The following is a 24032-nucleotide window of genomic DNA, read 5'->3' as shown; positions in this document are numbered from 1 at the left end:
TCAGTTCATTTTTCCCTCGTCTCTGATTTTTTTCTGGTCCTTCCTGATTTGTCCTCCTCTGAACTCTTGTCCATTTCTGGAGCGGGTCTCGGCTCTTCGCACTGTCGAGGTTGAGAGCGAGAGCTCGCCACCTCACCGTAATTTCTCGTTTTCCTCGCGGTTCTCGTTTTCCTCGCGGTTCTTGTCTTTCTCGCGGTTCTCGTTTTCCTCGCGGTTCTTGTCTTTCTCGCGGTTCTCGTTTTTCGCGTTGTTCGGCTCTCTCTGCTTTTTCCTCTCGGTATGTTCTGTCCGTTAGCGTTTTCCTCGTCTCTCGAGTTGCTTCACTGTAGACTTCAACGCCTCTCTCGCTTCTCGGGTCTCCGTCCTCTTTCTTATGCTTTGTCACAGAGAGCGTGAAGCCGACCGAGAAGAGAGCGGTGGCCGTTCTCTCGCTTCCTCTGTTCGCGCAGGCATCCCGGGAGACAGACGTCTTTGTGCTCTCTGCGTAAACAGGACAAAAGCTTCTCTCGCGGATACCTTCTCTTTCCTTCGCTCTCTTGTCTTGGGCTCTTCTTCTCTGCTTCACTTTTCTTCTCTGTCGAGGAAGGAGGGCGCGAGCGACCTGCTTCACGGAGACGGAGAACTGCCGTAGTCTTTCTCCTGTTTTTCCCTCTCGGACGTTTTCCTCTGACTGTGCAGACGAGAAAGAAGCGAGAGAAGCGTTCGTCTTCAACGCAGACGACTTTTTACTATGTCTCTTCTCAGCTCTCTCTCGAAAGAAGGCTGCGCGCCGTGAGTGTTCGCATTCCGCTTTACTTGTTCTGGGCAGGGAGGTTCTCTTCTCTTTTCCTCTGCCTTTTCCGCTTCTCTGTCGAGAGCCGGGGCATTTGAGGAGACAGTTCTTTTCTTCTGTCAGCGCGTCGCTCGCTAGGGCCTGCTCCGCCTTTCTGTCCACCGTCTTCCTTGGCAAACCTTTGGCCTCTTGTAGTTGTCTGGGTCGAGTTTTCCTTTCTTCTGCGCGTTGATCGCTTTCTCGATCCTCGTCTTCTTCGCCGCCTCTCTTTGTTCTCTTTTTTCGCGCCTCCAAGAACGATGGTCAAGTGTCGGGGCTTCAAGCCCCAGGGCATGGTCCTCAATCCCATCAGGAGGGTCGTCTCTTCCGGGTGAGGTCTTTACGAATTTGGAAGAAACTCAAAACAAGCATATCCATAAATACATCGCTTACCGTATATATATATATATATATATATATTCGTATATGTACATATATATATATATATATATATATATATTTGTGTGTATATATATGGATATATTCGATTTTAGATGCGTGGACACAGATGATCGAAGGCAAAATACAAATGAACTGAGTGCGTCCTACAGGTTGAATTGTTTCAGTGGAAAGCCTTCCGTTGCAGTTCTATCTTGTCTGTGCCGTTGTTTCGAAAAGGTGAATGTGCGTGTATACATATCTGCATGCACATGTCTTCTAAGTCTCTGTAGGGATACCGAGACGTTTTCATGCCAAATATATACATATATATCCATATACATATATATATATATATATATCCATATATATATAAGGGTGAATGTATTTAAATTTGTAGAGGCAGGTGTTTGTCGAAGCGGTTGTAAGTTGTGATGTGTGGTGATTTTTATGTTTCGTTTCTGCGGCTTTTGCAGCCCGTCTCTGATGGAGAAGCTGCAGAGAGACTCGAGGCCCACCTGGGAGGAACTTCGAAAGATGCTGAAGAAAAAGGAAGAGAGCGCCAACGAGTTTCTTGAGCGCTACGAAAACGAGCAGTTCTCTGGGCAGCTGGAGGTGAGGATTTGAGCGCATCTGTGTGAAAGTTCCCGTTGTGGTCCTCCGCATTTCGCTGGAGACAGAGAGGCATCGAGGCAGGTCGCGAAACAGTGAGCGCCCTGTTTGCATGCGTTTCCAAATCGTGTCAAAGGTACTTTCAACGGATTCGTACTTCCGAGGGCAAACGCAACAGCAGGCCAGGTCTCCCTCTCCAGATAGGCGGTTCTTCCTCTTGCTGTACACCCGCGCCATCTGAGGATGAAGGCCAATCTGTTCTGTGAAGTATGTACGATATGGCTTGCGCAGTGGCGCTTGCCGGTGTCGCTGCATCCGCTTTCTTCCCTGTTTCCAGTTGTGCTGATAGATTTCGAACCTGCAGAGTGTCGACATTGCTGGGAGCCGCAGATTCGCTTTGGACTCTGCACGGTTTCCAGTCCATGAGCCTCAACGATTGTATGTGCAGTCGAAGGCGTCTTCTGTGCGCGAGTTTTGCCCTGCATGCAGAGCTTCCGAAATTCCAAGATCGAAGAGCAAGAGAAGCAGCATTTGGAGCTTTTGCGGCAAGAGGCGAAACAGAGAAGGAAACGCGCTCGCGACGAAAAGAGTTCCGACTCGAGCGACGTCGAGTCAGGCAGCTCAGACCGCAGCGATTCCGACAGCGACAGAGAGAGTGGAAAGAAGAAGAGCGAGAAGAAAAAGAAGAAGAAAGACAAGAAGAAGAAGAAACACAAGAAGGAGAAGAAACGAAAGAGCGAGGTAAGGCGCGAGGCGTGGAAAAAAGTTTTTTGCTGGTCTCGAGTTCTCTTCCTGCGTCTCTAGGGAGCTCGCCGGGACTGGTGTTTGGATGCTCACGGGTGGAGAAAGTACGATTTCACTATTGGTTCGCATGCACGTAGGAATCTTCACAGAATCCTGTGACTACAGCTGGGTGTGCTCGCATCTCGTCTAGTTGCTTGGCAAGCAAGATGTCCTGTGGCGGACGTCGAAAAACTGACGAAAAGCTTCGACACCAAATGTGGAAAACTCTGTGAGATCGGCACAGAAGGATAGATGCAGTCACACAGAGAGCTACAGATACATCGGAACAGATGGATTTAGACAGATACGTGTACTGAGCTACATGCACAAATACAGATGCAGATAGGCAAAGGTAAATGAATACAGACGGATGCATATAACGAGAGTCTTATAAAGATGTTGAGATGTAGACAGGTAAAGATAGAGGGATATAAACAGCTCAATACACCGAAGTATACAGAGATACCGATATGGCGAGATATTTTTAACTGCATGTAGACGTGTATCGATTGCACATGGATGCTTGCATATAGACAGATCCAAAGGTAGACCGAGACGTTCTTCGTCGCAGAATTGCGTTTCAGGTAAAATATCCGAGGCGTGTCTTTTTCGCGCAAAGCGCACAAATCCTCTTGTACGGCCACTGGCGAACTCGACGCATGTGCGGAATTCGCTTTTTTCGCCTTGTCATGTGTGTTTTCTTTTCTTTGTTTCGTGTTTGCAGAAGTCCGATTCACGGCGCAAAGATTCAAGGAGAAGCGACACTGCATGCACTGCTTCGAACAATCCGTATCGGCTGTCGAACTTCTTCAACGAGGCCCGCGCTGGCGAAAGTGCGTAGAGCGTGACCGGAATTCCCGAAGATTTGGAAGTTTCTGTGCATGCACATCGCGTTGCTGTTCCATCCCACGATCTCAGTGCAAGAGAAAGCAACAGGCGAACGGTGCATGGGTCCCTTTTTTTTTCCGCCCGGGACTGTCGAACATGCGACAGTGACTGAACTGTGCCTGTTCGTAGGATGTGTGTTTGCGAAGAAGCGGGTGTCTATACACCCCGACTGCGCGGCAGCCGAAAGCGTTGCCTGCTGGCTTCTGTCGAGTGTGGAGTTCTCAGGTTTCCGTTTAAAGATTCAAATGCGTTTTTAGGCGTTCTCGATAGGGAAGAGGGACGTGCAAGCGTCGTGGCAAGCGGTTGCGTTGTGGACTGAGGTCGTCTCACGAGAGGCGCCTCATTTTTGAGATCGTTGGCAGTTTTAGAGAGCGCAAAGCCAGGTTGTAGAGGCAGTTTGGAGATACTGGAACGTGCGTCGTCAGACGAGACGCATGTGTGAGAGACTTGACTGTATTTTTCAACCATTTTTTCTACTTGCGACGGTTTGGCAAACGATAGCCGTCCTCAGTGGAGAAGGGCGGAACATTTGGCGGGACACAGACCGGGAACCTACGGAGGCCGCGAATCGGAATTTCGCGTTTGCAAGAGCAAGAGGAGCCGCAGAAACAGTGGAACCATCTGTCGAGAACCACTCTTGCATTTGGTAGAGCATGCTTGCGCAGCTCCTTTCGAAGAAACATACACTTGCACACGTTCGTGTGCACGGTGTCACTGGAGGTCCCGCGGTTAAACCTCACCGGCGTACAGAAATCGATGGACTGCAGTCAAGCGCAAGGAGCCTCGGCGCCATTAGTTGCACGCTTCGTTTTCAAGAATGTTTGGAGGCATACAAGAAGAGGTCACCACAGGTGTCACAGTGTATATCGAAAGCGGCGAAACAAAGTCTGTCACATTTGAGTGACGCAGAAAGCGAATCCTACCGGCAGCTATTGTTGTCGCAAAGGTTTCGTAGCCAAGTCTTTGACTACGCCGTAGAACAAGCTATTTCACCGCGAAAGTACTCGCGCAACGGGAGACTCGTTAATCGTGGCTAGCACATAATAGTGCAGAGTGAAATGCGTCGAGAAATGAAGACCGAGAGGCTCTGTTGTCGTAGCCACGCACGCTTTGAACCGTATGGATGCAGACGGGAAAAGGAAAATGCCCTACACAACTTCCACGCGTATGCCTAGCGTAGTCGTCGAGAATCGACGCGCACCCCACATAGGCCACTAAACGCGACAGAACGTCTGTCCTACAGCTACGTAAACTCCTGTTCAAGAGACACATAATTTTGCTCGCAATGTTGGAGTTTCTCCGGTGAAACCTATCCCGTCGCGGGTCCATGTTTCTTTTAGAGACCTACATATCTCGGCAGTCTTGTATCGTAGTGTGTTTGGCCGTACATCCGGTCTGCGATTCGGTGCCGTTGAAATGAAGCGGCCATTTCCCAGTCGGTCACTGGAGTTCATCTTCTTTTCAGATCAAACGTTCTGATGAGGACACAGTTCCTCATTTCCTCGATTTCCTAAAGCCCCTTGTTAACCGGCCGCCCAGGTCATCGGCAGGTGGAGTGAGCGCCGTTCGTTCTCTGCCACCTGCCGCAGCCTGTGTACCGAGACACTTTCCCCAATCTGGAAAACGCCTGGGCACACGTCTCTTGTCGCACTTAGTTGTGGCTTGCAAGTGTTTCGTTTCTGGGGGCGGATTCACCTGCAATGTGTTTGCCCAGCGTCATTGACCGATCGGCGTGTCTACAGGATAAACTCGAAGACCAGACAGGCATCGAACGTCGAATGCCACACACAAGCATGTCTCCCGGATGGTGGCGCTGCTACTCACGAGTTTCGTCCGTGATTCAGAAAAAGCCCCGATATCGGAGATAAAACGCAATGTTTGCGCCTGTTGGCTACACCAAAGTGTTGGTAGCAAACCGTGGGAGACGAACGTTTCCCTCAGTGGCTGGAAAAAGCGTCGCATCGACGCCTGCAAGCGGTCCATCACGTTTCGCCCTTTCTGTTGAGCAGGTTCCCCGGAAGGCGAAGGCAGCAACATGAACACTGGTTGTCTGTTTCTCCCGGCTACGAGACACGCAGCGATCCAGACTATTTGCGTCGTTGCCCTTGCACGCCAAGTCGCCGACCCAGACGCACTTGTCTTCGAACGTGACTTTCTCGAGTTTATCCGCATTCTTTCGTCCACACAAACAGTTTTTTCGTCGTTCGGGTGCCCGCGATCGCACGTGGCGTTGCTTGCCCAGAGCGTGGAACGTGTTCGTGAGGCAAACGCGGTTGGTCTGTTCAGCGAGTTCGCGCGTCGTCTCGGGTTTCCGACTTCGGGAGACGACGCAGGATGCTCCTGTGCTTTTTTCGTTTTTACGGGTAGAGCAATGGTGTGGAGAGTTTCGATAGGGTGTGCTGTACTTGCCACTGTGCTCGTGGCAGGCCATGAGCCAGTTGCTTCGGCGCCGTACAAAGCGTACGGAATTCCAGCGGAGTCGACAGACACGACCTCGGGAGACGATGTCGAAGAAGCGTTCAGGAAACGAAGCAGGGGAAACGTGCTGAAGGATGCTGCCAAGGAAGAAAAAAAACTTCCTCTTTTCTTTATCGACGTGGAAGATAACAAGGGGCAAGGCCGAAATTCGGAGAAGGGAGCTACAGACGACGACGTCGCCGTCGACAAGACGAAGCGCAGTTCACCTTCTGCACCGTGCACTCGCCTCGCAGGGAAAGAGAAGAAATACCCCTGCGATCGATACGTCGTCAAAGGCAAGATGTCTTTCCTAGAGGCGATCGGCGCGTTTTTTCTCGCCTCAGTTATTCATGCCGCAGTCTCCGAGCAGCTTCGAGCCCGATCTACCGGTGGTGACATCTGGCGGCCGCGTCTCGCAGGTTCAGTTATGCAGGCCGCTCTCGCGGCGACAACTCTCTGGATGGCTCTAAGGCGCAGACTCCCGACTTTCTACTTGTTGCAGCGGCGGGAGTCTTCGGAAGAAAAAAAGAAAGCCAAAGAGAACTCGACACGGGCCGCGTCTGCCGTGTGACCGAGGTGCGGTTGTGTGCAACGGGGATTAGTACAGCCGTGACACTCAGTCCTTTCTCTGAAGTGTGGAGAACGGGTAGTCTGTGTGTCGTGTGAGGCAGCCGTTTTCCGTGTCCACCGTTGGGTATTTTGCCTGGCGTCAGAAGCATCAACACTCGAGAGTCCGCGGTGCGCCAGATCTCGCTGACGCCGGTTTGCCGTCGGCGTGCTCGGGAGGCAATTGCAGCTCTCGTTGTTTGAGTCTCCACGGCCTGAAATTGACTTTTGCACTTTTTCCTTTCAACACACACTTTCACTGCAGTCGGGTGGGACGCAAAGTCTCCACATTCGCGGTAATGAAGACTGCCCCGGCACAGCTCGAAACGTAGCTCTGGAATGCGACAGTCCATGTAGGAACCGGTCGATCCATAGATAGTGACCGTTGTGTTGTTGTAACTGGAGGATTCACCAGCGCGACAGGGTTTAGTGGCCGAGCTTTGCTGACGCAGTCTGGAAATGCTGCCTGTAGGACGCTACACTCTAGACTTCTTGGTGAGGTTGAAAGGCACGTTCACTGGAAGACATCAAGGGAACACTTTTCTAAAGTACCTCGGCGAAATCCTGTCGCCTCTCTTTTATGTGACAAGATATTCATGGATGCTGCGTAAGAGTTCCGCCGCGCGGTTCGCCGGCAAGGGTGGACTTCGTTGCGAGTAAGCATGAGGTCATGCGCGTGTTTGATCTCTGAATTTTCACCAGAGTCCTCGTGTTCGTTGTAGTCCGAAGTTCGAGGATGTAAAATCTTCTCGTCGTCAAAAGGGTCGGATAAAGCGCAAATGTCGGCTTACGAACGATGGAGCGCGTCTCCCCGTTCTAAGCGCCGACGGCGAAATTTCCAGCGGCTACAACTCGCCCGTGAAACCGGGTGTGTTTTAGAAAGTACGTGCTTTGTGTTCTGTGGAATTCCTGGATTTTCCCCCACGTTTTTACTCCGTCCGATCACCGCCTGCAGAACCGCCACCACCGGGTTGCAAGTGTCTAGCGACGCAGAGAGTTCGCGTGTCAGTTAGAGTCGGTGTTTCAACTGTTTCTTTACAGAAATGGTTCGAGCGCTTTTCCACAAAAATCCTCGACTTTGGGATATCAAATTACGCGTCGAAGCCTATAAACGCCAAAATGTCAGGCATCATCTCCGGGTACTGCGCATGGCTCTTGACCAGACCTGTCACGTCGTAGTTCTCAACACCGGGAACGTTCTTCACAGGACCGAGCCCCGCGACCTGTCCGCAAGACGAAGCAGTTGCATATTAACACAAAGTAGAATGGTTATGCTAAAAAGGCACAGTGGAACGGTGGGCGTAAAAGCGACAAGAGACAGAGTCTGTCCAACAGCGAGGCCGGCGAAGTATGTACGCATGCCGCGCCTAAGAGGTTCGACGCTCGAATGTTACGAAAGGAATGACGTGTCGAACGAGAAGAAGCTCGTGAGCCTGTGCAAGTGAGACTTTTCTAATATACGACATGCTCCGATAATGTGCGAATAAAAGACGCATATATATATATATATAGTGGAATGAGCAGGAACTCATACAGTTTCTTTGTGACCTTTACAAAGTCTCGTTCCTACACATGCACCCCGCAGGAGAGGAAATTTGCACAGCCGTGGAAAGAGTGTTATTTCCGGCGCATCTCACCTGCAATCCCCACTCCATCCATCGGTAGAGGAAGGCCAGTAGCCAGTCTGAGCGCGAATACACGTTAATCAATCTTCGACTAACAACGTCTCTCGCTGCAGACCACTGCTTGGTGTTCAAGCTCGCCGGCAAACCGATCAACACGCAGTCGCACACAACGTGGAGCTTCCGCTGCGCGCAAAGGAAACAAACGGGAACAGAAAAACGCAGAGTGGAAAGGTCAAGAAACGAGAGGGGAACGAGAAATGAACAGGGAGAAGAGGAAGAAGAGAAGAACAGCAGGAAGGAACGAGACGACGGAGGGAGAGAAAACGAACAAGGAGAGAGAAAAAGCGAAGGAGAGCGGAAAGAGGAGAAGAACAGCGAGGAGTTTTTCGCAGGAGCGGGGAGAGAAAGAATACGAAACGGTAGAGGAGAGCAAGTTGGAGAAGAGTGACCCGAAGCAAAAGACAGAACAGAGAAACGCGATTATCAACGGTGAGAGGATGCACGAGAGGCAGGGGGAAAGGCACTTTGTCCACCACCCGCTGAACAAGCAAAAGACGCAGAGGAAAGCACAGGGGAGATGCCCAGCCGTTTTCCTGGTCTTACACGTTTCCAGAGTGTCTGAAGGCAGTAGAAAATGACGCGCGCTCCCATGCTGTAGCCCACTAAGCTCACTGGGCGCTGCCCGACGGCCTGTATGGACACCGAACGAGTCCGAGAAGCAGAGACACGCGTACATGGCATCGGAAACTACCGCCGCATTGAAGTTTCTCAGCTTTTCAACATACATCTTTGCGAAGTGTCACGGGATCCCTCGGAGATTTGTTGAGGCTCAGACGGTTGATTCTCAGAAGCGACGTGAACGCAGAGGCACAGCTTTCTGCGACAGACACGAGTGCCGAGCACTTTCTATCTTTTTAGCGAACAGTAGAAACACACGGAAACCCAAAAGACAAGCCCAGCTCCGCGCTCCTCGTCTCGACAGAAAAACGTCTCATCGCCAGTTTGTTATGCGAACCGCTTATGTTCGTGTCTGGAGTCAGTGTTCGGGAGACGCCTTCACGTCTCCATGAGCATGGCACTTTTGCCTGTTAGAACCAGCACCGTTTTCTGTCAGGCCCTCAGAAAGCTTCAGTTTGTTCTCATGAGATCAACTCTTCTTTTACGCTGCATGCAGATCCAGCACCTGATCGTAATCTCCCGTTTCTGATTTGGGGGAATGCAATCAGTGGCGCGAAAAGGAATTCCATCGAGAACACAGATACGCGTCTCGGCGTTCAAGCTCCTGCTCTTTCTTTAGAAGATCTTCGTTCTGTTACGTTGGCAGAGGCCTCACGCAAACTCCACATTGAAATGCGCGCATGCAGACTCCACGGAAGACCGGCTGCATGCGCATGCCGTCGAGAAAAAGACTTGCCTGGGTGTCGGAGATGGCGTCGGCGAGGAGGCGCCCTGCCTGCTGAGCGCGCTCTCTGCACAGACTCCAGGTATTGTCCAGACTCGCTGCGTACTGAATCAGAGCCATCGGCCAGAAGAGAGCAAACGTGAGGCCCCCCAGGGCAGTGTGCTGCAGATAGTACTTCCCCGCCGCCACTGCGAAGTCCTGAAGAAACCAAGACACAAGACGCAAAGAGGAGAATGTGAGACAGAAAGTGGGGAAGAGAGTGACGACGAAGGCGAGAGAAAAGGTGAGGAAAGGGGGACACAGGAAAGAACGAAAAAAACGTGAGATGAGAAGTGACACAGACACAGAAGTCACGCCGAGCTAGGCGGCCGGAGTGATATGTCGCGAAGCAAACGCGAGAGAGAAAAAAAATACGAGGGAAGACGGGGAAGCAGAAGCAGACAGAGACCGTCGCAACCTGCACCTTGCAAACGTATTCTGACACAGGCGATGGCACACACAGCAGAGGCGCAAGAGGCTTCCGAAGCGGGATGAAGAAGCAAGAAGGAGAGGAAGCGGGAGAGAAGCGAAAACGGCGAGAGAGGACGAGAAAGAAGGAGAGAGACAGGGGGAGAGGCAGAGGAAAAGCGTGAGCATGGTAGAAGAAGAAGAGCGAGGGAAAGACAGACACAGAGGGAGAAAGAAGAAGCTTTTGAGGACAGCAGACGAGCAGAGACGAAGAGGAAGAGTGAGAGAAAGCCAAGCGTGGAGAAGGCAAGAGATACAAAAGATTCACCTGTGAAAGCATTTGAACGACCATGCCTCCGAGGGATTTCAAGATGTTGGGTTCCCACTTGAGCGCGAGGAGATCCGAGCACGCGTGTGGACACCCTTGAAGCTGGAAAAAGAAAACAAAAGGTCAGACATCTTCCACGCAGTCAAGTGCCAGAAGCGAAGTAAACGGGAAGCAAGAGCCGCAACTGCGAGCGAAAACCGTGACCACCGCCGATTTAAGGAGAAGCAACGAGATCGAGCTCACAGGAAAAGCAGAGGACACAACAAGAAGAGGCTTCGTTTCCACGCGACGCCCGAATCGATTGCGCCTCGGGATCTTTTTCTACTCCAGAGAAAGTCGTCTCGAGAAAAGATGTCTCCTTCGTCCTCTCAGAAGTTCATGCACGGCACAAAAGGGCACTGGACTCGCGGCTTTCAGCGCTCGATCCGCCTCAGGCTGCTCCACCTCCTCTATGACGCACTGAAGGCGTAAAGAGGAAGGCCCTCCAAGGAAACAATGCTTCACTGCAAGTGTGATCTTGAGGCTCTATCCTGTGTCGTTTGCCTCCCCAACGGTGGGGAAGAAGGGCGAACTCTGGAGGCCAAGAACGTGCTGTTGTCGGGAGCAAGAAACACAGGCGCTTCAGCGCGTACCCAGGGCAGAGCGATGTCGTCGAAAGTTCGCAGGTAGCCAGAAACACACACCGTGACTCCTAAACTCGACGGTGTCTTTCCGTTTAACATGTCGAATTCGAAAATCTTGATGTTTGCTATTCGCCGGCTGTACTTCCACCCGGTGAGCCCTGAGGGCACGCGCACAGAAAGACACGGGAAGAGCCGAGGTCTTCTCGCGGAAAGCGTCGTCGTCGCTCTCCCCCTGTCTGCTTTCCACGCCTTGCTTCTCTCGTTTTCTCGCCTTTCTCACTTACCTGCGCCTCCAGCGCCGAAGAGCGACACAATCACGGCCATCCCACCTGCAGAGGCGAGGAAGGCAGAGACTCCTGCACCTCCCAAACCCAGGGACGCGATCCCCGCGACGATGCCAGGAGCTGCAAGTCCGGCTGTCAGAGCTACCAAAACTCCCCCTCCAATTGCGGCACCTACACGCAAAAAAAAGAGTTTCCTCTCTGCTGCCAGTCTGAAAGAGACGCTCAGGTCTATCTCCTGCCTTAGACACGCACAATATAGAGCCGAACGGGAACCGTCAAAAACATAACTGCATCCCCCAAATACATGACAAAGAAATGAATATACTAACGTCATGACGCGCGTGTGTCTATACCTACGGAAGGACCTGCGTACATGTAGAGAGACAGAACTCCCTTCCGCGTTTCGTCGATAAACAAGGTCTGCGCATAAAGGACTCTGAGACGTCTCTCTCTGTTGCATCTACAAAACGTTCAAGTTCTGAGTTAAACACAGAGAGGCCGCCGCGAAGATTCCGACAAGAGCCCACGACAGGCGACTGTCAGAAGACGCGGAAAAAGATGAAGAGCAGCAGAGAGAGCGCGTTTTCGCTCCCGTCAGGAGAGAGCTGAAAACTCCAGAGTAGTCCAGAGAAATCTGGGAAAAGACGAGAAAACCCAAAGCAAATAGACACCGAAGAAAGAATCCACAACCCAGGCCGGAATCAGATCTCCACAGTTAAACAAACTTCATTTCACTCAAGTATCGATATATAGACACTTTCTGTTGACAATTGAGACATTGGTCACTGATTTAGACTTCCCTACACTTGAGAAGAGTCGAACATCCTCTTCTCGAAACGAGCACTCAATGACGCATTCACCAAAGTTCAGAGAAACCTGAAATGTTCTGAGAACTTGGGCCGCCAGGACCGCGCATGCCATTCGATGTATTCTTGTCTCCGCGCGTCGGCGCTTCTCGCCTCTGCAAATTCTCACCTGCAATCTTCAGTCGCCTCCACGTCTTTTGCCTCGCACCCTCCTTCGTACTCGCCTGCAGGTACACCCGAAAGCGACCAGTTCGCAGCCAATATGTCGAGAGTTTCAACACGAAGTGCAAATACACTTCTTGAAACATATTTCATTTCGACTTGCATGCAACATGCAATCAATATGTTTACATGTCAACATAGCTATATCTATATATGTATATGTATTTCATACGCACATGCGAATTCATTCATCTCTTGGCGGTTTTCGCGTGATGTATGTATATATATATATATATAGAGAGAGAGAGAGAGAGATACAGATACAGATATATACAGATGAATGCCTGTTTGGATATACGTATCTAAATAAATTAACATTTCGGCAGCTTTGCATTAGCTTGGAAGATTCGTCTTCGTATCCGGTTGTACTCAAGGATACAGAGGGAATCCCAGATGGCAGACAGACTCAAAACATGCTCTGAAGCGGAGGCGACACCGAGGTCGACGAATGAGCAAGCAGAACTTTGTCGAGTTTTTAATTCGCGACAATGAAAGAGGAGAAAGAGAACCTGCGCTTGCGGCGGTCGCTTCAACCCCAGGAGAGCCGTCACAGGTTCGCAGAAACGAATCAGGACTTGAGGGACAAGTAGAAAGTGCGAAACGAGAGTGAACGAAGAAGCATCTTCCTCTGAGGAAGTCGAGACACGACTAGAAGGGTACTCCGAAGACGCGTCCAGTCGTTGTGGAGGGGCGTCAGCACGATACTCGAACGCGGAAACCGTCGCAGTGGAGACATCGACAAAGCCAGCAGACAGGAGGCTGCAGACAGGCCTCAGAGTCGGAGAGAAAGACAAAGAGAAAAGCAGGCAAAGCAAGACCGCGTACTCTGAGTAGATCGAGAAGGTCGGCGGCCAGGTGGTGCTCGAGGCGAATGAGGATGAGAGGATTGAGATGGAGTAGGTCGACTGCAAAGACCTGCAGCATGAACTGGACGCGAGCGTCGAACGACCCGCTGGTGACAAGCGCGGTGGTGAGCTCGCGGAGAAGCACAGTTTTTGCGGAGGGCGGATACGAAGGCAGGAGAGCAGAGGCGCCGTCCTCAGAACCGAAAGTTCCTTCGGGACTGCGTCTCTCCCAGGGGGACGGATTCCAGCTCGTTCGACCGCTCTGCGCGCGAGAGAAGGCGGGGAAGTTGTAGCGCGTCGGCTGCTCCGAGCGCAGACTGTTGGGGTTCAGCATCTGTTCCTGTTCCTCGGGAAGCTGCAGTTCGCAGCCACTGCCTTCTTCATCGAAACTCTCCTTCTCCTCCACGCATCCGACGGCCGCCACGAGCGCCTCGTCCTCCTCCTCTCTCTTCTCTACACACACGCGCAGGGTAGCGGCTGCATGCGGCGCCTCAGTGCGCGCAGAACCAGAGAGCGGAGACGACCCTCCTGACAAAGGATGCGCCGCAACCGACGTAAAAACAACCGCGTGAGAGTCGTGTCTGCAGCCAACAGACGGAGAGGAGGCAGCGACCGAGGACGAGGCAAGCGTCTGCGACTCGCTGTTTCTGTCGACAGACGCAGTGTCCGGTGGTGCACCAGGCTCTCCGTTCTCCCTTGGCGAGCTGAGCAATTCCTCGTCGTTCTCTCTCCGCCTGCTTCTCTCCATAGTCTCCTCTCCTCCATCTTCCGCTCTCTCTGCAGCCTCCCGGCGCCGCGCATGCAGCTCTTCTCTTCTCCGCTCAACTGTCAAGCGCCTGCGGAGATGCTCGCTCACAGTCTGTCCAGCCTCTTCGAGGAAGGAAGAGTCTTCTTCTTCGCCGCGTCTGCCCAGTCCGATGGTCGCGCCTCGCTCCGCGTCCGAGGCGTCCGACCCCCGCCGCAAACCTGAAGAGTACACATACGCCGCGACTCCGCGCGGCTCAACTCCCTCGACTCGCTGAGCGCCCGAAGGCCTCGCACCGTCTTCCTCAGAGTCGTCCATGATTCCCTGTCTCTCTCTCGCGTACTGCGCATGCGGCGCCGCGGGCAACGAAGACAGAATGTCCCTCCGGCTCGACCGTCGGCGCGGCTCGACTCCGGCGGATGAGTCAGCAGCTTCAGAAGAAGAGAACGAAGGAGACTGCGACCTGGTTCTGGGTCGCTGGGCGCCAGCTGCTCCGGGCGCGACTGGCGAGGCAGGTGCCGAGTCCTGAGAAATGCCTAGGTGAGCAAAGCAAGACATCTCTGAGTGAAGGGTGTTGAAAATCGAATTGACTTCCGGCTGCATCGCCTCGCAAGCGTCCGCCACGACCTTCACCAACGGCGCCGGACTCAGGATGTCCGAAGTCTGGAAACGGAGAAGAAGCCGCAGGGAGGTACGCATGCAGACCGTGCAGAGAAACGAAGAACAAGACGGAGAATCGACAGAGGCCAGAGAGACACGGAGACAAGGAAACACGACAGAGGAAAGATGCCGGTGAAACGAAAAACACAAGAACAGACTGAGGAACGAGTGAGGAAGGGGAGAGAGAGACGAAAAATAACGACGTAACCGTTAACAGTAGAAGCCTCAAATGACCAACAGACATCACGTAGCTCCGCACATTTGCACAGGCAAACATATATAAATACATGCATAGATAGATAGATAGATAGAAATATAGATAGATAGATAGATAGATAGATACATAGATATGTGTGTATGTGTGTACATGTATGTACGTATATATATATATATATATATGGATGCATGTATGTACTTTGTGCAAATGTATACATGTCTACGTGCCTCTTCATTCCCGATCCACATGCAGAGTGTGTCAGCCGGTAGAGGGGATGATCAATCGCGTCGATATACCTGCTTTGGAGTTTACCTTTAATCCGTCTTTTAACAGACGGTCCCGCAGAATGATAGGACGAACGAGACTCTTCTCCACATTCGCGTCGACGTTCAGCACCTGGGGGGTGGCGAGTGTGTGGAGAAAAATAAGACTCCACTCCGCGACCTGGCTTTGCAGCTCAGGGCTCAGGCTGGAGAGAAGAATCAGAAGAGTTAGAGAGAGGAGAGAGAGCGCAAAGGCGATGTGGAGAAAAGCAGCAGGCCGTCAGAAAGAAGGAAACCGTGAGCGAGACGCAAACGAAGGAACTCTTGAGAAATCCGGAAGACATGGAAGTGCATGAACGAAGGGCGAGGAAACTCCAGAAGCAGGAAGAAACTGGACGAAAGCGAAGCAAACGAAATAAAGAAGAGAGACGGAGAGAGGAGAGTCGAGCAAGGCAGAGAGCGAGAGAAATAAACAGAGAAGGGGAGGGAGGTAGGGAGACAGCGAGACGGAGAGAGAGAGTGTGTAAGGCAGAGAGAGAGTAATGAAGAGAGAGGGGCGTGCACAGAAATAACGCGACGAAGATGAAGAGATAAGGAGAGAGGAAGACCGTGTGAGGTACAGAAAAAAGCCAGAAGTGAAACTACCAAAGGATGGTGGATGCTGATACGACAGTAGCATGCGCGTTGTCGGCTCTTCACTGTCTTCCCCCTCTGCAGACGACCCTCTCTGCCTCCGGTCACGCGTTGCTTGTTACACCCAAGGGTGAATGTTGTGTCTGCATTTCTCACCTCTCAATGTGTTGGAGACAGAGACAGACGAAGATGCCGAGGAGGCTCTCCCGGCAGCTGGTGGGAAGCGCGAGGAGGCGATCTGCCTTGAAGGGGATGTACTGGAGAGCGAGGACTTCTCGCTCTGCACTCAGTCGCAAATCCTCCAGTTCCAGTTTCGCGCCCTCAAGGAAACCTTCGGCATCCTGGGTCAGTCGTGCCTCAATTTCGTCCAGCAGCCGCCGTTCCTGCTCCTCCTCCGTCTCTGACGGGAGGGCAACGCCGCCGCCTCGGTCCTCCCTGTCCTGTCTGCTAGACGTGTGGGCGCCGCTGTGCCCTTTCTCAGCATCACTCGCCGCCTGTCGATACTCTCGAGGAGCCGAGAGTTGCCCCGAAGCCCCGCTGCCTTCGTCTTCAGTGCCTGGACGCGCGTGCACGGAGACTGCCTTGTCTTTCTCCCGCTCGTGGGTGGATCTGCGCGTCTCCGCGGTCTCTGGAGCCTCGTCTCTGGGTGAGGCCTTCATCAGAGCCTCGGCTTCGCCTCCTCTCCCGTCCTCGCCTCCTCTTCCGTCCTCGCCTCCTCTTCCGTCCTCGCCTCCTCTCCCGTCCTCGCCTCCTCTCCCGTCCTCGCCTCCTCTCCCGTCCTCGGAGAGGTGCCTCGCGGAAGAAGGCGACGAAGACTGGTATCCCTCGTACACCTCGCGAATGATGTTCAAGGTTCGAGTCCCGCGTTCTGCAGAGGCGAAGCCTCCAGCAGTCGGCGTGCCTCTCTCGGCGCCTGGCTCCTTCTGCCGGAAGGGTGACAGCGGGTGCACGGTCAGCGGTGTTCGCGGGAGGCTCTCGCTCTGAAGCAGCATATGGTGGTGCTGTGTGTGGAGGAGCAGCGCCTTGGAAATGTCTGCCGCCTGCTCCGGCTCGATGTCGTCCATCTGCACCTCCCCGCTCTCAATGATCTTCTCCACTGAGCGTGAGAGGCCCAAACTCCGCCCAGAGGCGCCAGACGCCGAGGAAAAGAGCGAAGAGCCTTGCCGAAGACATGGGCTGCCAGCCGCCTCCGCGGCACGGTTGGCCGTCGATCCCGGCTCTGCAGACTGCAACGCGCCGCTGGGGTGGACGAACACCCCAGCGGACGCCGCGGCTGCTGCATGATGAGGCGCGGGGGCGTCGTCGCTCGCGGCTCCTGAGACGAGCGAGAAAAGCGAGCGCGCCGGTCTCGAGATTGTGTCGTCCACCAGGCGCCCCTGGAGGAGAAAGTGTTGCTGTTGGTCGGGCTGGAGGAAGCAGATCGGTTCATCTGCGTTGTCTTGACAAGAGGAAGCGAGGGAAGAAAAGCGACCGAAAGGCATCGTCGAAGAGGATACGACAGAGTGTGTCATGCCGCCCTCTCCCTCCGAGACGACCGCGGAAGAGGGCGCCAGAGAAGGAGACCCGTTCCTTCCATCCGCGCTCGGGTGGCTCGGTCGCCGGGCGGGAGCCAGCTCGCCGGTTCCGCCGGCGGTAGTCCACGCCCGCCTCTCCAAGTCGCGTTGGGAAGGAGGCGACGACGCTGAGGCAGAAGAGGCCTGCGTGTCTTGAGGAACACCCGCCATGCGAGGAAGAGCGAAGGGGAGAGGAGGGAGAGCGAGTGAGGATCGGGTGGAAGCAGGGCTTTGGGGGAGAACGAGGAAAAAAGGGAGGAGGCAGATTAGAGGGGGGAGCGAGGCAGGGTTCCCCGGAAAGAGACCTGTCTATCGACAGCGAGAGGGAGAACGGGAACTACGTCGAGAAGGAAGGAAAATTTGCTGGAACGTCGCAGGCACCATATGGAAGGACCGTTGCGGCGCATGCAAGACACCGACGATCTGGTCGGAGTGCGGCTACGCGAAGAGGATTTTTGAATAAAACACAAGGGTGCGTTGCGAGGAACACACTGCTTGAAAAGGGATGAAGAGAAAAAGAAAAGCGGCCGGTCCAAGCATTGCTGCATCTACTTTACCGAGTTTAAAAGAACCTCCAACCCGGAGTCTGCTGAACGCGCCGGGCAAGTGGCGTGGTGACCAAGGAGCACGACGGACTCGATGGTGAAGGAGAAACACGGCTACGGTTGAGGGAGTCTTTTGCCTACACAACTTGAAGAGAAAGTCTCTGCCCACTTTTGGAAGACACAACGGAAATGAGAGACATAGAACCCGCTTCACAAACCAGAAAAGGACCTCTCCGTGTCGAGGTTTCGTCGCTCTCCCCTCCGCAAAACGCATCTTTTCTCGGTTCCTCAGCGCGCTAGCTTGGCTGCTCTCGGGATAGAAGCAAGCGGCGATGCACCACAGATATGCACACCCGAGGCTGCAAAACACAACGGGTCTCGACAGACCACCGGCTCGACAACGAAAGAGCAATGCTGTTCGTCCGTCGCGCGGCCAGCGAAAAAAAGGCGGCGCGGGAAGAGGCAGGTGACTTGTGTCTCTCCTTCGGACAAGGCAATTTTCCTTACTTCCGGGTCGGTTCCCCCTACATTTTTTGTCTAGCAGCCACGGTAGATGTCAGAAGAAACGCGTTACCACCTTTCGAAAGTTGACACCGCGCATCACAACGAAGGCTGCCTAGGCCGGAGAGCGAGACTGTGCCTGCGCCCACTCAACACGAGCACCATAGGGGGCACAGAGTCCAGCAGGTAGAGAGTGAACAGCACAGGCGTTCGTCGCACATGCGTCTTAAGTCGATGGTGTTTGATAGGAGTTGAAGACGAGAAGCGGTAACGCGCATAAAACGAGCGCGAGGAACAGTTCTGGATTATCCACCCATACTATGCGTAGAAAACGGTCCGCCAATGGCTGCGCTGGTCCCTTCGGAAGGAGCAGCATTCGAATACTCTGACACATGTACCAGCAGTCGCACTGACCAAGAAGAAATAGAGATAGTAGCCGTGCTCGGAGGGGCGCTGGCAGCAGTCTCAAGCAATGTCGGAGGTGAAGACGGTTCCTGTGAGCGGCAGGTGCTTGCGCGAAAGTCCTTTCACGACGGCTTGTGTCGTCCTGTTCGTAAAGGCTAATGACGGAACATCGAATCTCAGTAGAGCAAGAAACGCAAGTACTAAATTAGCATAGCAAAAGAATGCGTCTTTTGTAGTGAATCCAGCCTCAGCAATGTATTCTCGAATGTGTCAGCTGGATTGCAGCGCGCAAACGTGCGTCTCTGTTCCGAGATCGAGTGCTCTCTACTGCCACCTAGCAAGAAGTGGACGCGGCAGGAAAGTTCCTGCTTCAAAAGGCGGCCTCACATCATTCGCTACTACAACTTCATCTACCGTCCACTTCCGTTTCTGACTTTCCCGCCACGACACGATACACCACTCTGGTAGGATCCACCAGAGGTAAACACTCCCGCTGACACTGCAAGGAACGATCATGCGTGTTTTCGTCTGTTTTGAAGCAACCAACGTTGGACTGCCTCAAAACAGATGGAGAATCCTTCACCCTGCAAGAAATACCAGCTACCTGCATACGGGTCCTTTTCCAACCTCCTCAGCACCACGCGCCCAACGACTAGGCTCCCCCGGGTTTTAAAAGTAGATTATTCGCAATATTCAGACCTGCTGCGAGCCTTAGTTTCTGTCTCATTCAAAGTAACTAAAGAGGCTCACACAGTCGGCATGGATGACTTCGCTCGCGCAAATGGCTGCTTAGACAGCTTTGCCTCATGCTGTGACCGCGTTGTCTGTATACACTCAAACATCCTGTCTCAAGTGGCCTCGGACTGCCGCTGTTCTCGACAAAGAAACCACTACGTGATGCTGCCAGGGACGGAACCACCCTTTCGTCTCGTGTCTTAGTGCACTTCGACATGAACAAATAAACACGAACACGATGTCCCGGTACTCATGACGACCCACGGTGTACGCAAATGCCGCCTCTCTGGGTAGCGCCGTCCATGAACTGTCGATCCCATGCATACAACACAAGCTGTCTTTGTGGCGCAAAAAACACGTGACAGCAAACACTCACCGCACGTAATACCATGTTGTTTTTCTTCACTCTTCTGTGTCTGTCTGCCTCTCAGGCGCGTTCGGGACACTGTCCTCGAGCTCCTACTCACTTTTATTAGCCCCCATATCCTACTGGCGGGCATCCTCCCCATCTTTGCCTGATTCAGGCACCTCTTGCTCGAGTGCAGGCTGCCGTGATCTGTTTTTGCGTGGGGAAAAATGTCGGTACGTCCTCGTGAGACCCATGCCAAGGAACGCTGCGGCAGCAGCAAGCGCTGCGAAGCCTAACACAGTGCTCACATTCTGGCCGGTGGTTAGGGGTTCTTCGCCTGTCTGTTGCTGCTCTGTTAGTTCCGGCAGAATTCTATCAGCGGCAAAATACGATGCACCCATACCAACAGCCGGCAGCGCGAGCTTCTTCAGCAAGTCTTTGAAGCTTCGCTTGCCCTCCGACTTCCTCGGAACCACTTTACGATCAGTGTGCTCCTCGTAGATGTTGTCGTCAGTCACTTCAGCGTCGGAACGGACGCCTCGCTTCCTGAAATGAACTTCTTCTTGTTCATCTGGCTCCGTCTCCAATGGCTCTCTTCTCGGAAGCTGACTCTCTACAGATGCCTTATCCATGCTGGTGGTGAGGTGATCGTCGGTCCCTTTCGAGTCGACACCGGCGTTCGTCGGTCTGAGACTGTCAACGGGTGCTTGACCATCGAAAAAGTCAGAATTTCGGATTCGACTCATCAGTTCGTCATCTGACGCGGTGGCCGCGGTAGCGAACTGGGGCAAAGCCGCCGCCACCAGGCCTAAAACACAAAGCGCGAAAAAAATTGCGTGTCGGGCCATTTTGGAAATGAGACGCCGCAGTAAACCCTTTTAATACAAAACGTTAGCAAGCCCCAATACAGGGTACTTCAATCATCAACAAAACTCGAATTTTACACAAGATGTTTTGCCGCTGCAAAATTCAACGTGACTGCGCAACGGTAGCGACGAATGGATACTGGACAAAACCAGCTTTTAGTGGAAGAATGTAATCCGAAGAAAGTAACAGTGCAACTCAAACGTGAAACACGTTCCAAAGACGTCGACGGCGGCGGGCGTCAATGGTAAACGAAATCAGGGATCTCGCGCGTCTCTGAAAACCCGGTGAGCTCGCCGTTCGCCGCGGTTCGTGGTTCGTCACGGGCGGTGGCGCGGGTCTCTCTAGAGACGCGCGTCTCCTCGTTCCGAGATTCCACTTCAAACCACCCTGTCGAGTGCCCGAAAGGCCAAGGGATCTCGGCGTCTCAACGTCGAACCTCGTCGCTGACGATGGAACCGCGCTCTACTCGGTGCAGCCAGTTTGCCCGTGGCTGAGGATTTTCAGCCACGCCTGTCGGGCTCGTGGGTTTCTGCAGGCGCGAACGGGACACAACTCCAGGTGGGGTGGCTTCGACCTACCCAACTGCTTTTAAGATATTATACATGGTTGACTTCATTCTTTGCTTCCGTATAAATGGTTCACTGTCCGAAATTCTACCGATCGCGTAGCACTTTGACACTGCCGTTCTCAACGCGTCGAGTGACACCGTCAAGACAGGCCAAGGGTGTGAAAAAAACGAGGGGCGTAGGGGGAGGGGAAACGCCGACTTTGGCCACTTGGAAAGACGGCGGATAAAGAGAAATGCAACCCTCCAGGATGTGCAATTAGTTACTCAGAAGTTGTTCAATAGAGATCGATGTCGCGAGCCCTGTCCTCAGTCGTAGCCCAGCCGAGCTACAAGCGGAGCAGGGTAAGGGCGGAGTGGAAGTGTGCCGGCCAGTGCAGCGGGGACGAACCGTTGTTCGGAAACACTGTTTTCCTGAACTTTTTGTGAATCTCCTACACCAGAGGATGGCATAATGCAGCTGTCATGTCTCGCCTTGGGAGGGGGCGGGGTGTTCCCGGATGGGAACTGCCTCTCAAGCAACTGCAACTATGACAAGAGCGAAAGGCTGGCGGTGCAGTGCAGAAAAAACAGAGCAGAGGGAGTTAAGGGTTCAAATTCGCAGGGAGAAGGGTAATGAAGCGAGACCGAAGGAAATATGACAGTGGAGCGTGTGGTGTAAAAACGGTCGACGACCGCCAGCGGAGGACAGAAGGTTCTGGATGCACGAACCTCACAGGGGAGAACCACGAGTAGTAAAGAGAGGCAATAAGGTGGGAAGTGTCGGAAGGAATAGAAAACAAATCGAAAGAAATACAGGAAAGGTAGAAGGCAGAGGGAAGTAACGCAAGAAGGATAGAATATGGATCTCGATGACACTGTAGTAAGCAAGAAGAGGAACAAATAGGGTGCATTCAGGAACGTTTAAGATAGCACAAGCGTTGAAATGCTGCAGTGTTTCTCCGTTTCTTCATATGAGTCAAGCGGACTTTGTTAATGCTTCCTTTTCGAGTTAAATCAATGAGGTTGTTCGACCCACCTGACAGCGACGCGGAAGACCGAATCTTTCTCAACATCACCTTTAACGGTTTTTAACACCCACGAAACAGTCGACTGTCTTTCGCATAAAGGTATATGTCTGTGTGGCTGTAGTCGGGTCATGGAAAGACATGGGGACCGGGTTTCCCCGGTCAACTCCATAATCAGTTGTGGCTTCAGTGATAGCTGCCTTTCCGTTACTCCTCCGCGTGTGTCACCTCCCGTCACCCCTCCACTACTAAGCACAGACACGTAAGTGTTCTATCGACATGAGCCGGGAGGCGAACGCGAGAAGAAATGAGACTTTACTTAGTGCCACCCCAAGAGGCCATGGGCAGCCTGCACCGGGAGGAACAACAGTGACAACGCGTTCTCCCCGGTTGGAAGCGTAGTTCCACAGCTGGCGAAGGTTTTTAAAGTGCGTTGCTATAAGTGCACACGATTGTTTCCCACTAATTCCGGAAGCACGGTTTCAATTGCTGCGTCGATCCCCGCGCGCCACCCAAATATTGGCATGTTTACCGGCTTCGTCAGTTTCTGCGCTGGCACTGCACGTAGAATCGGTTTTTAATCTGCCCTTGAAACAATCCTGGAAAGACAACTAAACAACGGACGTGCTCGCTACATTATGGCAGCGGGTCACTCCAAATGATCAACGCGCCCTGTCAGTCGACTCCTATCCACCAGATGCTTACAGCCAAATCTGCGTGGAATATCTAATAGTGTACGCGAAACTGCTGTCGATTTGCGTCTCGGTGATCTGTGGAATGTAAAAATACTGAGTGAATTGTGTTTACTTCGAAAAGGACGCAGTTTTTGTCACTCTATCGACGTGCAACATCCCGTTAATGGCACCTGAACAGAAAGGGATTCAGAATTCAACCACTGGTTACATGACTAGCTTTTTTTTAAGTGCCAGAAGATTCACTCCAGAGTCTTGTAGGAACTGTCTGGGTTGCGCCACTATTTTCAGAAGATGTGGACATGTGTCATGAACGCGTGAGCCCGGCGAGACGATCAAGCTGCTAGTTGTTCTCTCAGTCCTAACTATGAAATCTATTCTGGGCACTGACAGCCCCGACTCGGTTCTGTCGACTTAAGAATCTATACCCGGACACTGGGATAATTTGCGCTGAATCATGGGAGTGGTAGAGCAAAACAGCGGGGTATTAGGGCTACTCGTAACACACACAGGCAAATTCAAAAATCCGGATCGTTGTCAGAGACGACAACGTGCTCCCTGCATGCACATGCTTCAACTTCACAAGCAAAGACACTTGGAAGAAGAATAGGTCGGAGAAACGGACTTCGAGAAGATGTGCAGTATATCTGACAGCTCCCCTCCGGATTCGTTGTTGGGCGAGGCTGACCCCAGCTCCCTCGTTTCTTTGATTTTTGTGCGGAGATGGCCAAGGGCACGGTCCAGGCTGAAAGATGGTTGCACAGAAGACTGGTAAGCTGTGTATAATATTCCAGAGTTTCGGCTTCTGTTTCTCCAGGGCGGACCCACTTTAGCAAACCTGAGGACCGGCCTTGGGCCATCGTTGGTAACACTCGATACTGGAGTTCAGCTAGTGGCATGCACACCATGTGCCGTACCTGTGAGTCGACGCAAAAAACGTCCCCAACCGAACAGAAGACACACAGTGTAGACGACACAGTAAGTCGGCTTTTCCCCGATGACGCTGTCAGAAATGTAGTCTGACGCTGGTCTCGGTGCAGACAGCCACGCCCAAGCGGTTGCTGCGTAGCCACACTCGCTTTCGAAAAGCGTTCATCCGGGAACGTGTTCGCTATATTTTTGGGTGCCTCAGACTGACTCAGCTAGAGTATCACAGTCTACATTATTCACACTCAGGG

The 24032-nt window shown here is 52.8% G+C and overlaps 4 protein-coding genes across 4 annotated transcripts; 2 read left to right on the top strand and 2 right to left on the bottom strand.

The window, feature by feature from the left end:
• The first annotated feature begins 7 nt into the window (after positions 1 to 7).
• On the top strand, positions 8 to 4707 carry TGME49_203280 (hypothetical protein). Its single transcript, XM_002367569.2, has 4 exons — positions 8 to 1142; positions 1666 to 1804; positions 2291 to 2542; positions 3309 to 4707. The coding sequence occupies exons 1-4, from the start codon at positions 1072 to 1074 to the stop codon at positions 3423 to 3425; spliced, it is 579 nt and encodes a 192-aa protein (XP_002367610.1). The 5' UTR covers positions 8 to 1071; the 3' UTR covers positions 3426 to 4707.
• TGME49_203290 (hypothetical protein) lies at positions 4135 to 7568 on the top strand. The gene has a single exon (XM_002367570.2). It carries the CDS (start codon positions 5508 to 5510, stop codon positions 6498 to 6500), a length of 993 nt encoding a protein of 330 aa, XP_002367611.1. The 5' UTR covers positions 4135 to 5507; the 3' UTR covers positions 6501 to 7568.
• On the bottom strand, positions 7153 to 17672 carry TGME49_203300 (hypothetical protein). The gene is made up of 11 exons (XM_002367571.2): positions 15792 to 17672; positions 15052 to 15208; positions 13098 to 14525; positions 12220 to 12274; positions 11245 to 11415; positions 10970 to 11118; positions 10338 to 10439; positions 9575 to 9760; positions 8764 to 8850; positions 8173 to 8343; positions 7153 to 7758 (listed from the first exon to the last, which is right to left on the bottom strand). Exons 1-11 carry the CDS (start codon positions 17357 to 17359, stop codon positions 7627 to 7629), a joined length of 4206 nt encoding a protein of 1401 aa, XP_002367612.2. The 5' UTR covers positions 17360 to 17672; the 3' UTR covers positions 7153 to 7626.
• Positions 17485 to 22696, bottom strand: GRA7 (dense granule protein GRA7). The gene has a single exon (XM_002367572.2). It carries the CDS (start codon positions 20569 to 20571, stop codon positions 19861 to 19863), a length of 711 nt encoding a protein of 236 aa, XP_002367613.1. The 5' UTR covers positions 20572 to 22696; the 3' UTR covers positions 17485 to 19860.
• Positions 22697 to 24032: the final 1336 nt, after the last annotated feature.

Source organism: Toxoplasma gondii, chromosome VIIa, assembly GCF_000006565.2.
Source record: "Toxoplasma gondii ME49 chromosome VIIa, whole genome shotgun sequence".
Lineage (NCBI taxonomy): Eukaryota > Apicomplexa > Conoidasida > Eucoccidiorida > Sarcocystidae > Toxoplasma > Toxoplasma gondii.
This window is presented reverse-complemented; position numbering and strand designations above follow the sequence as displayed.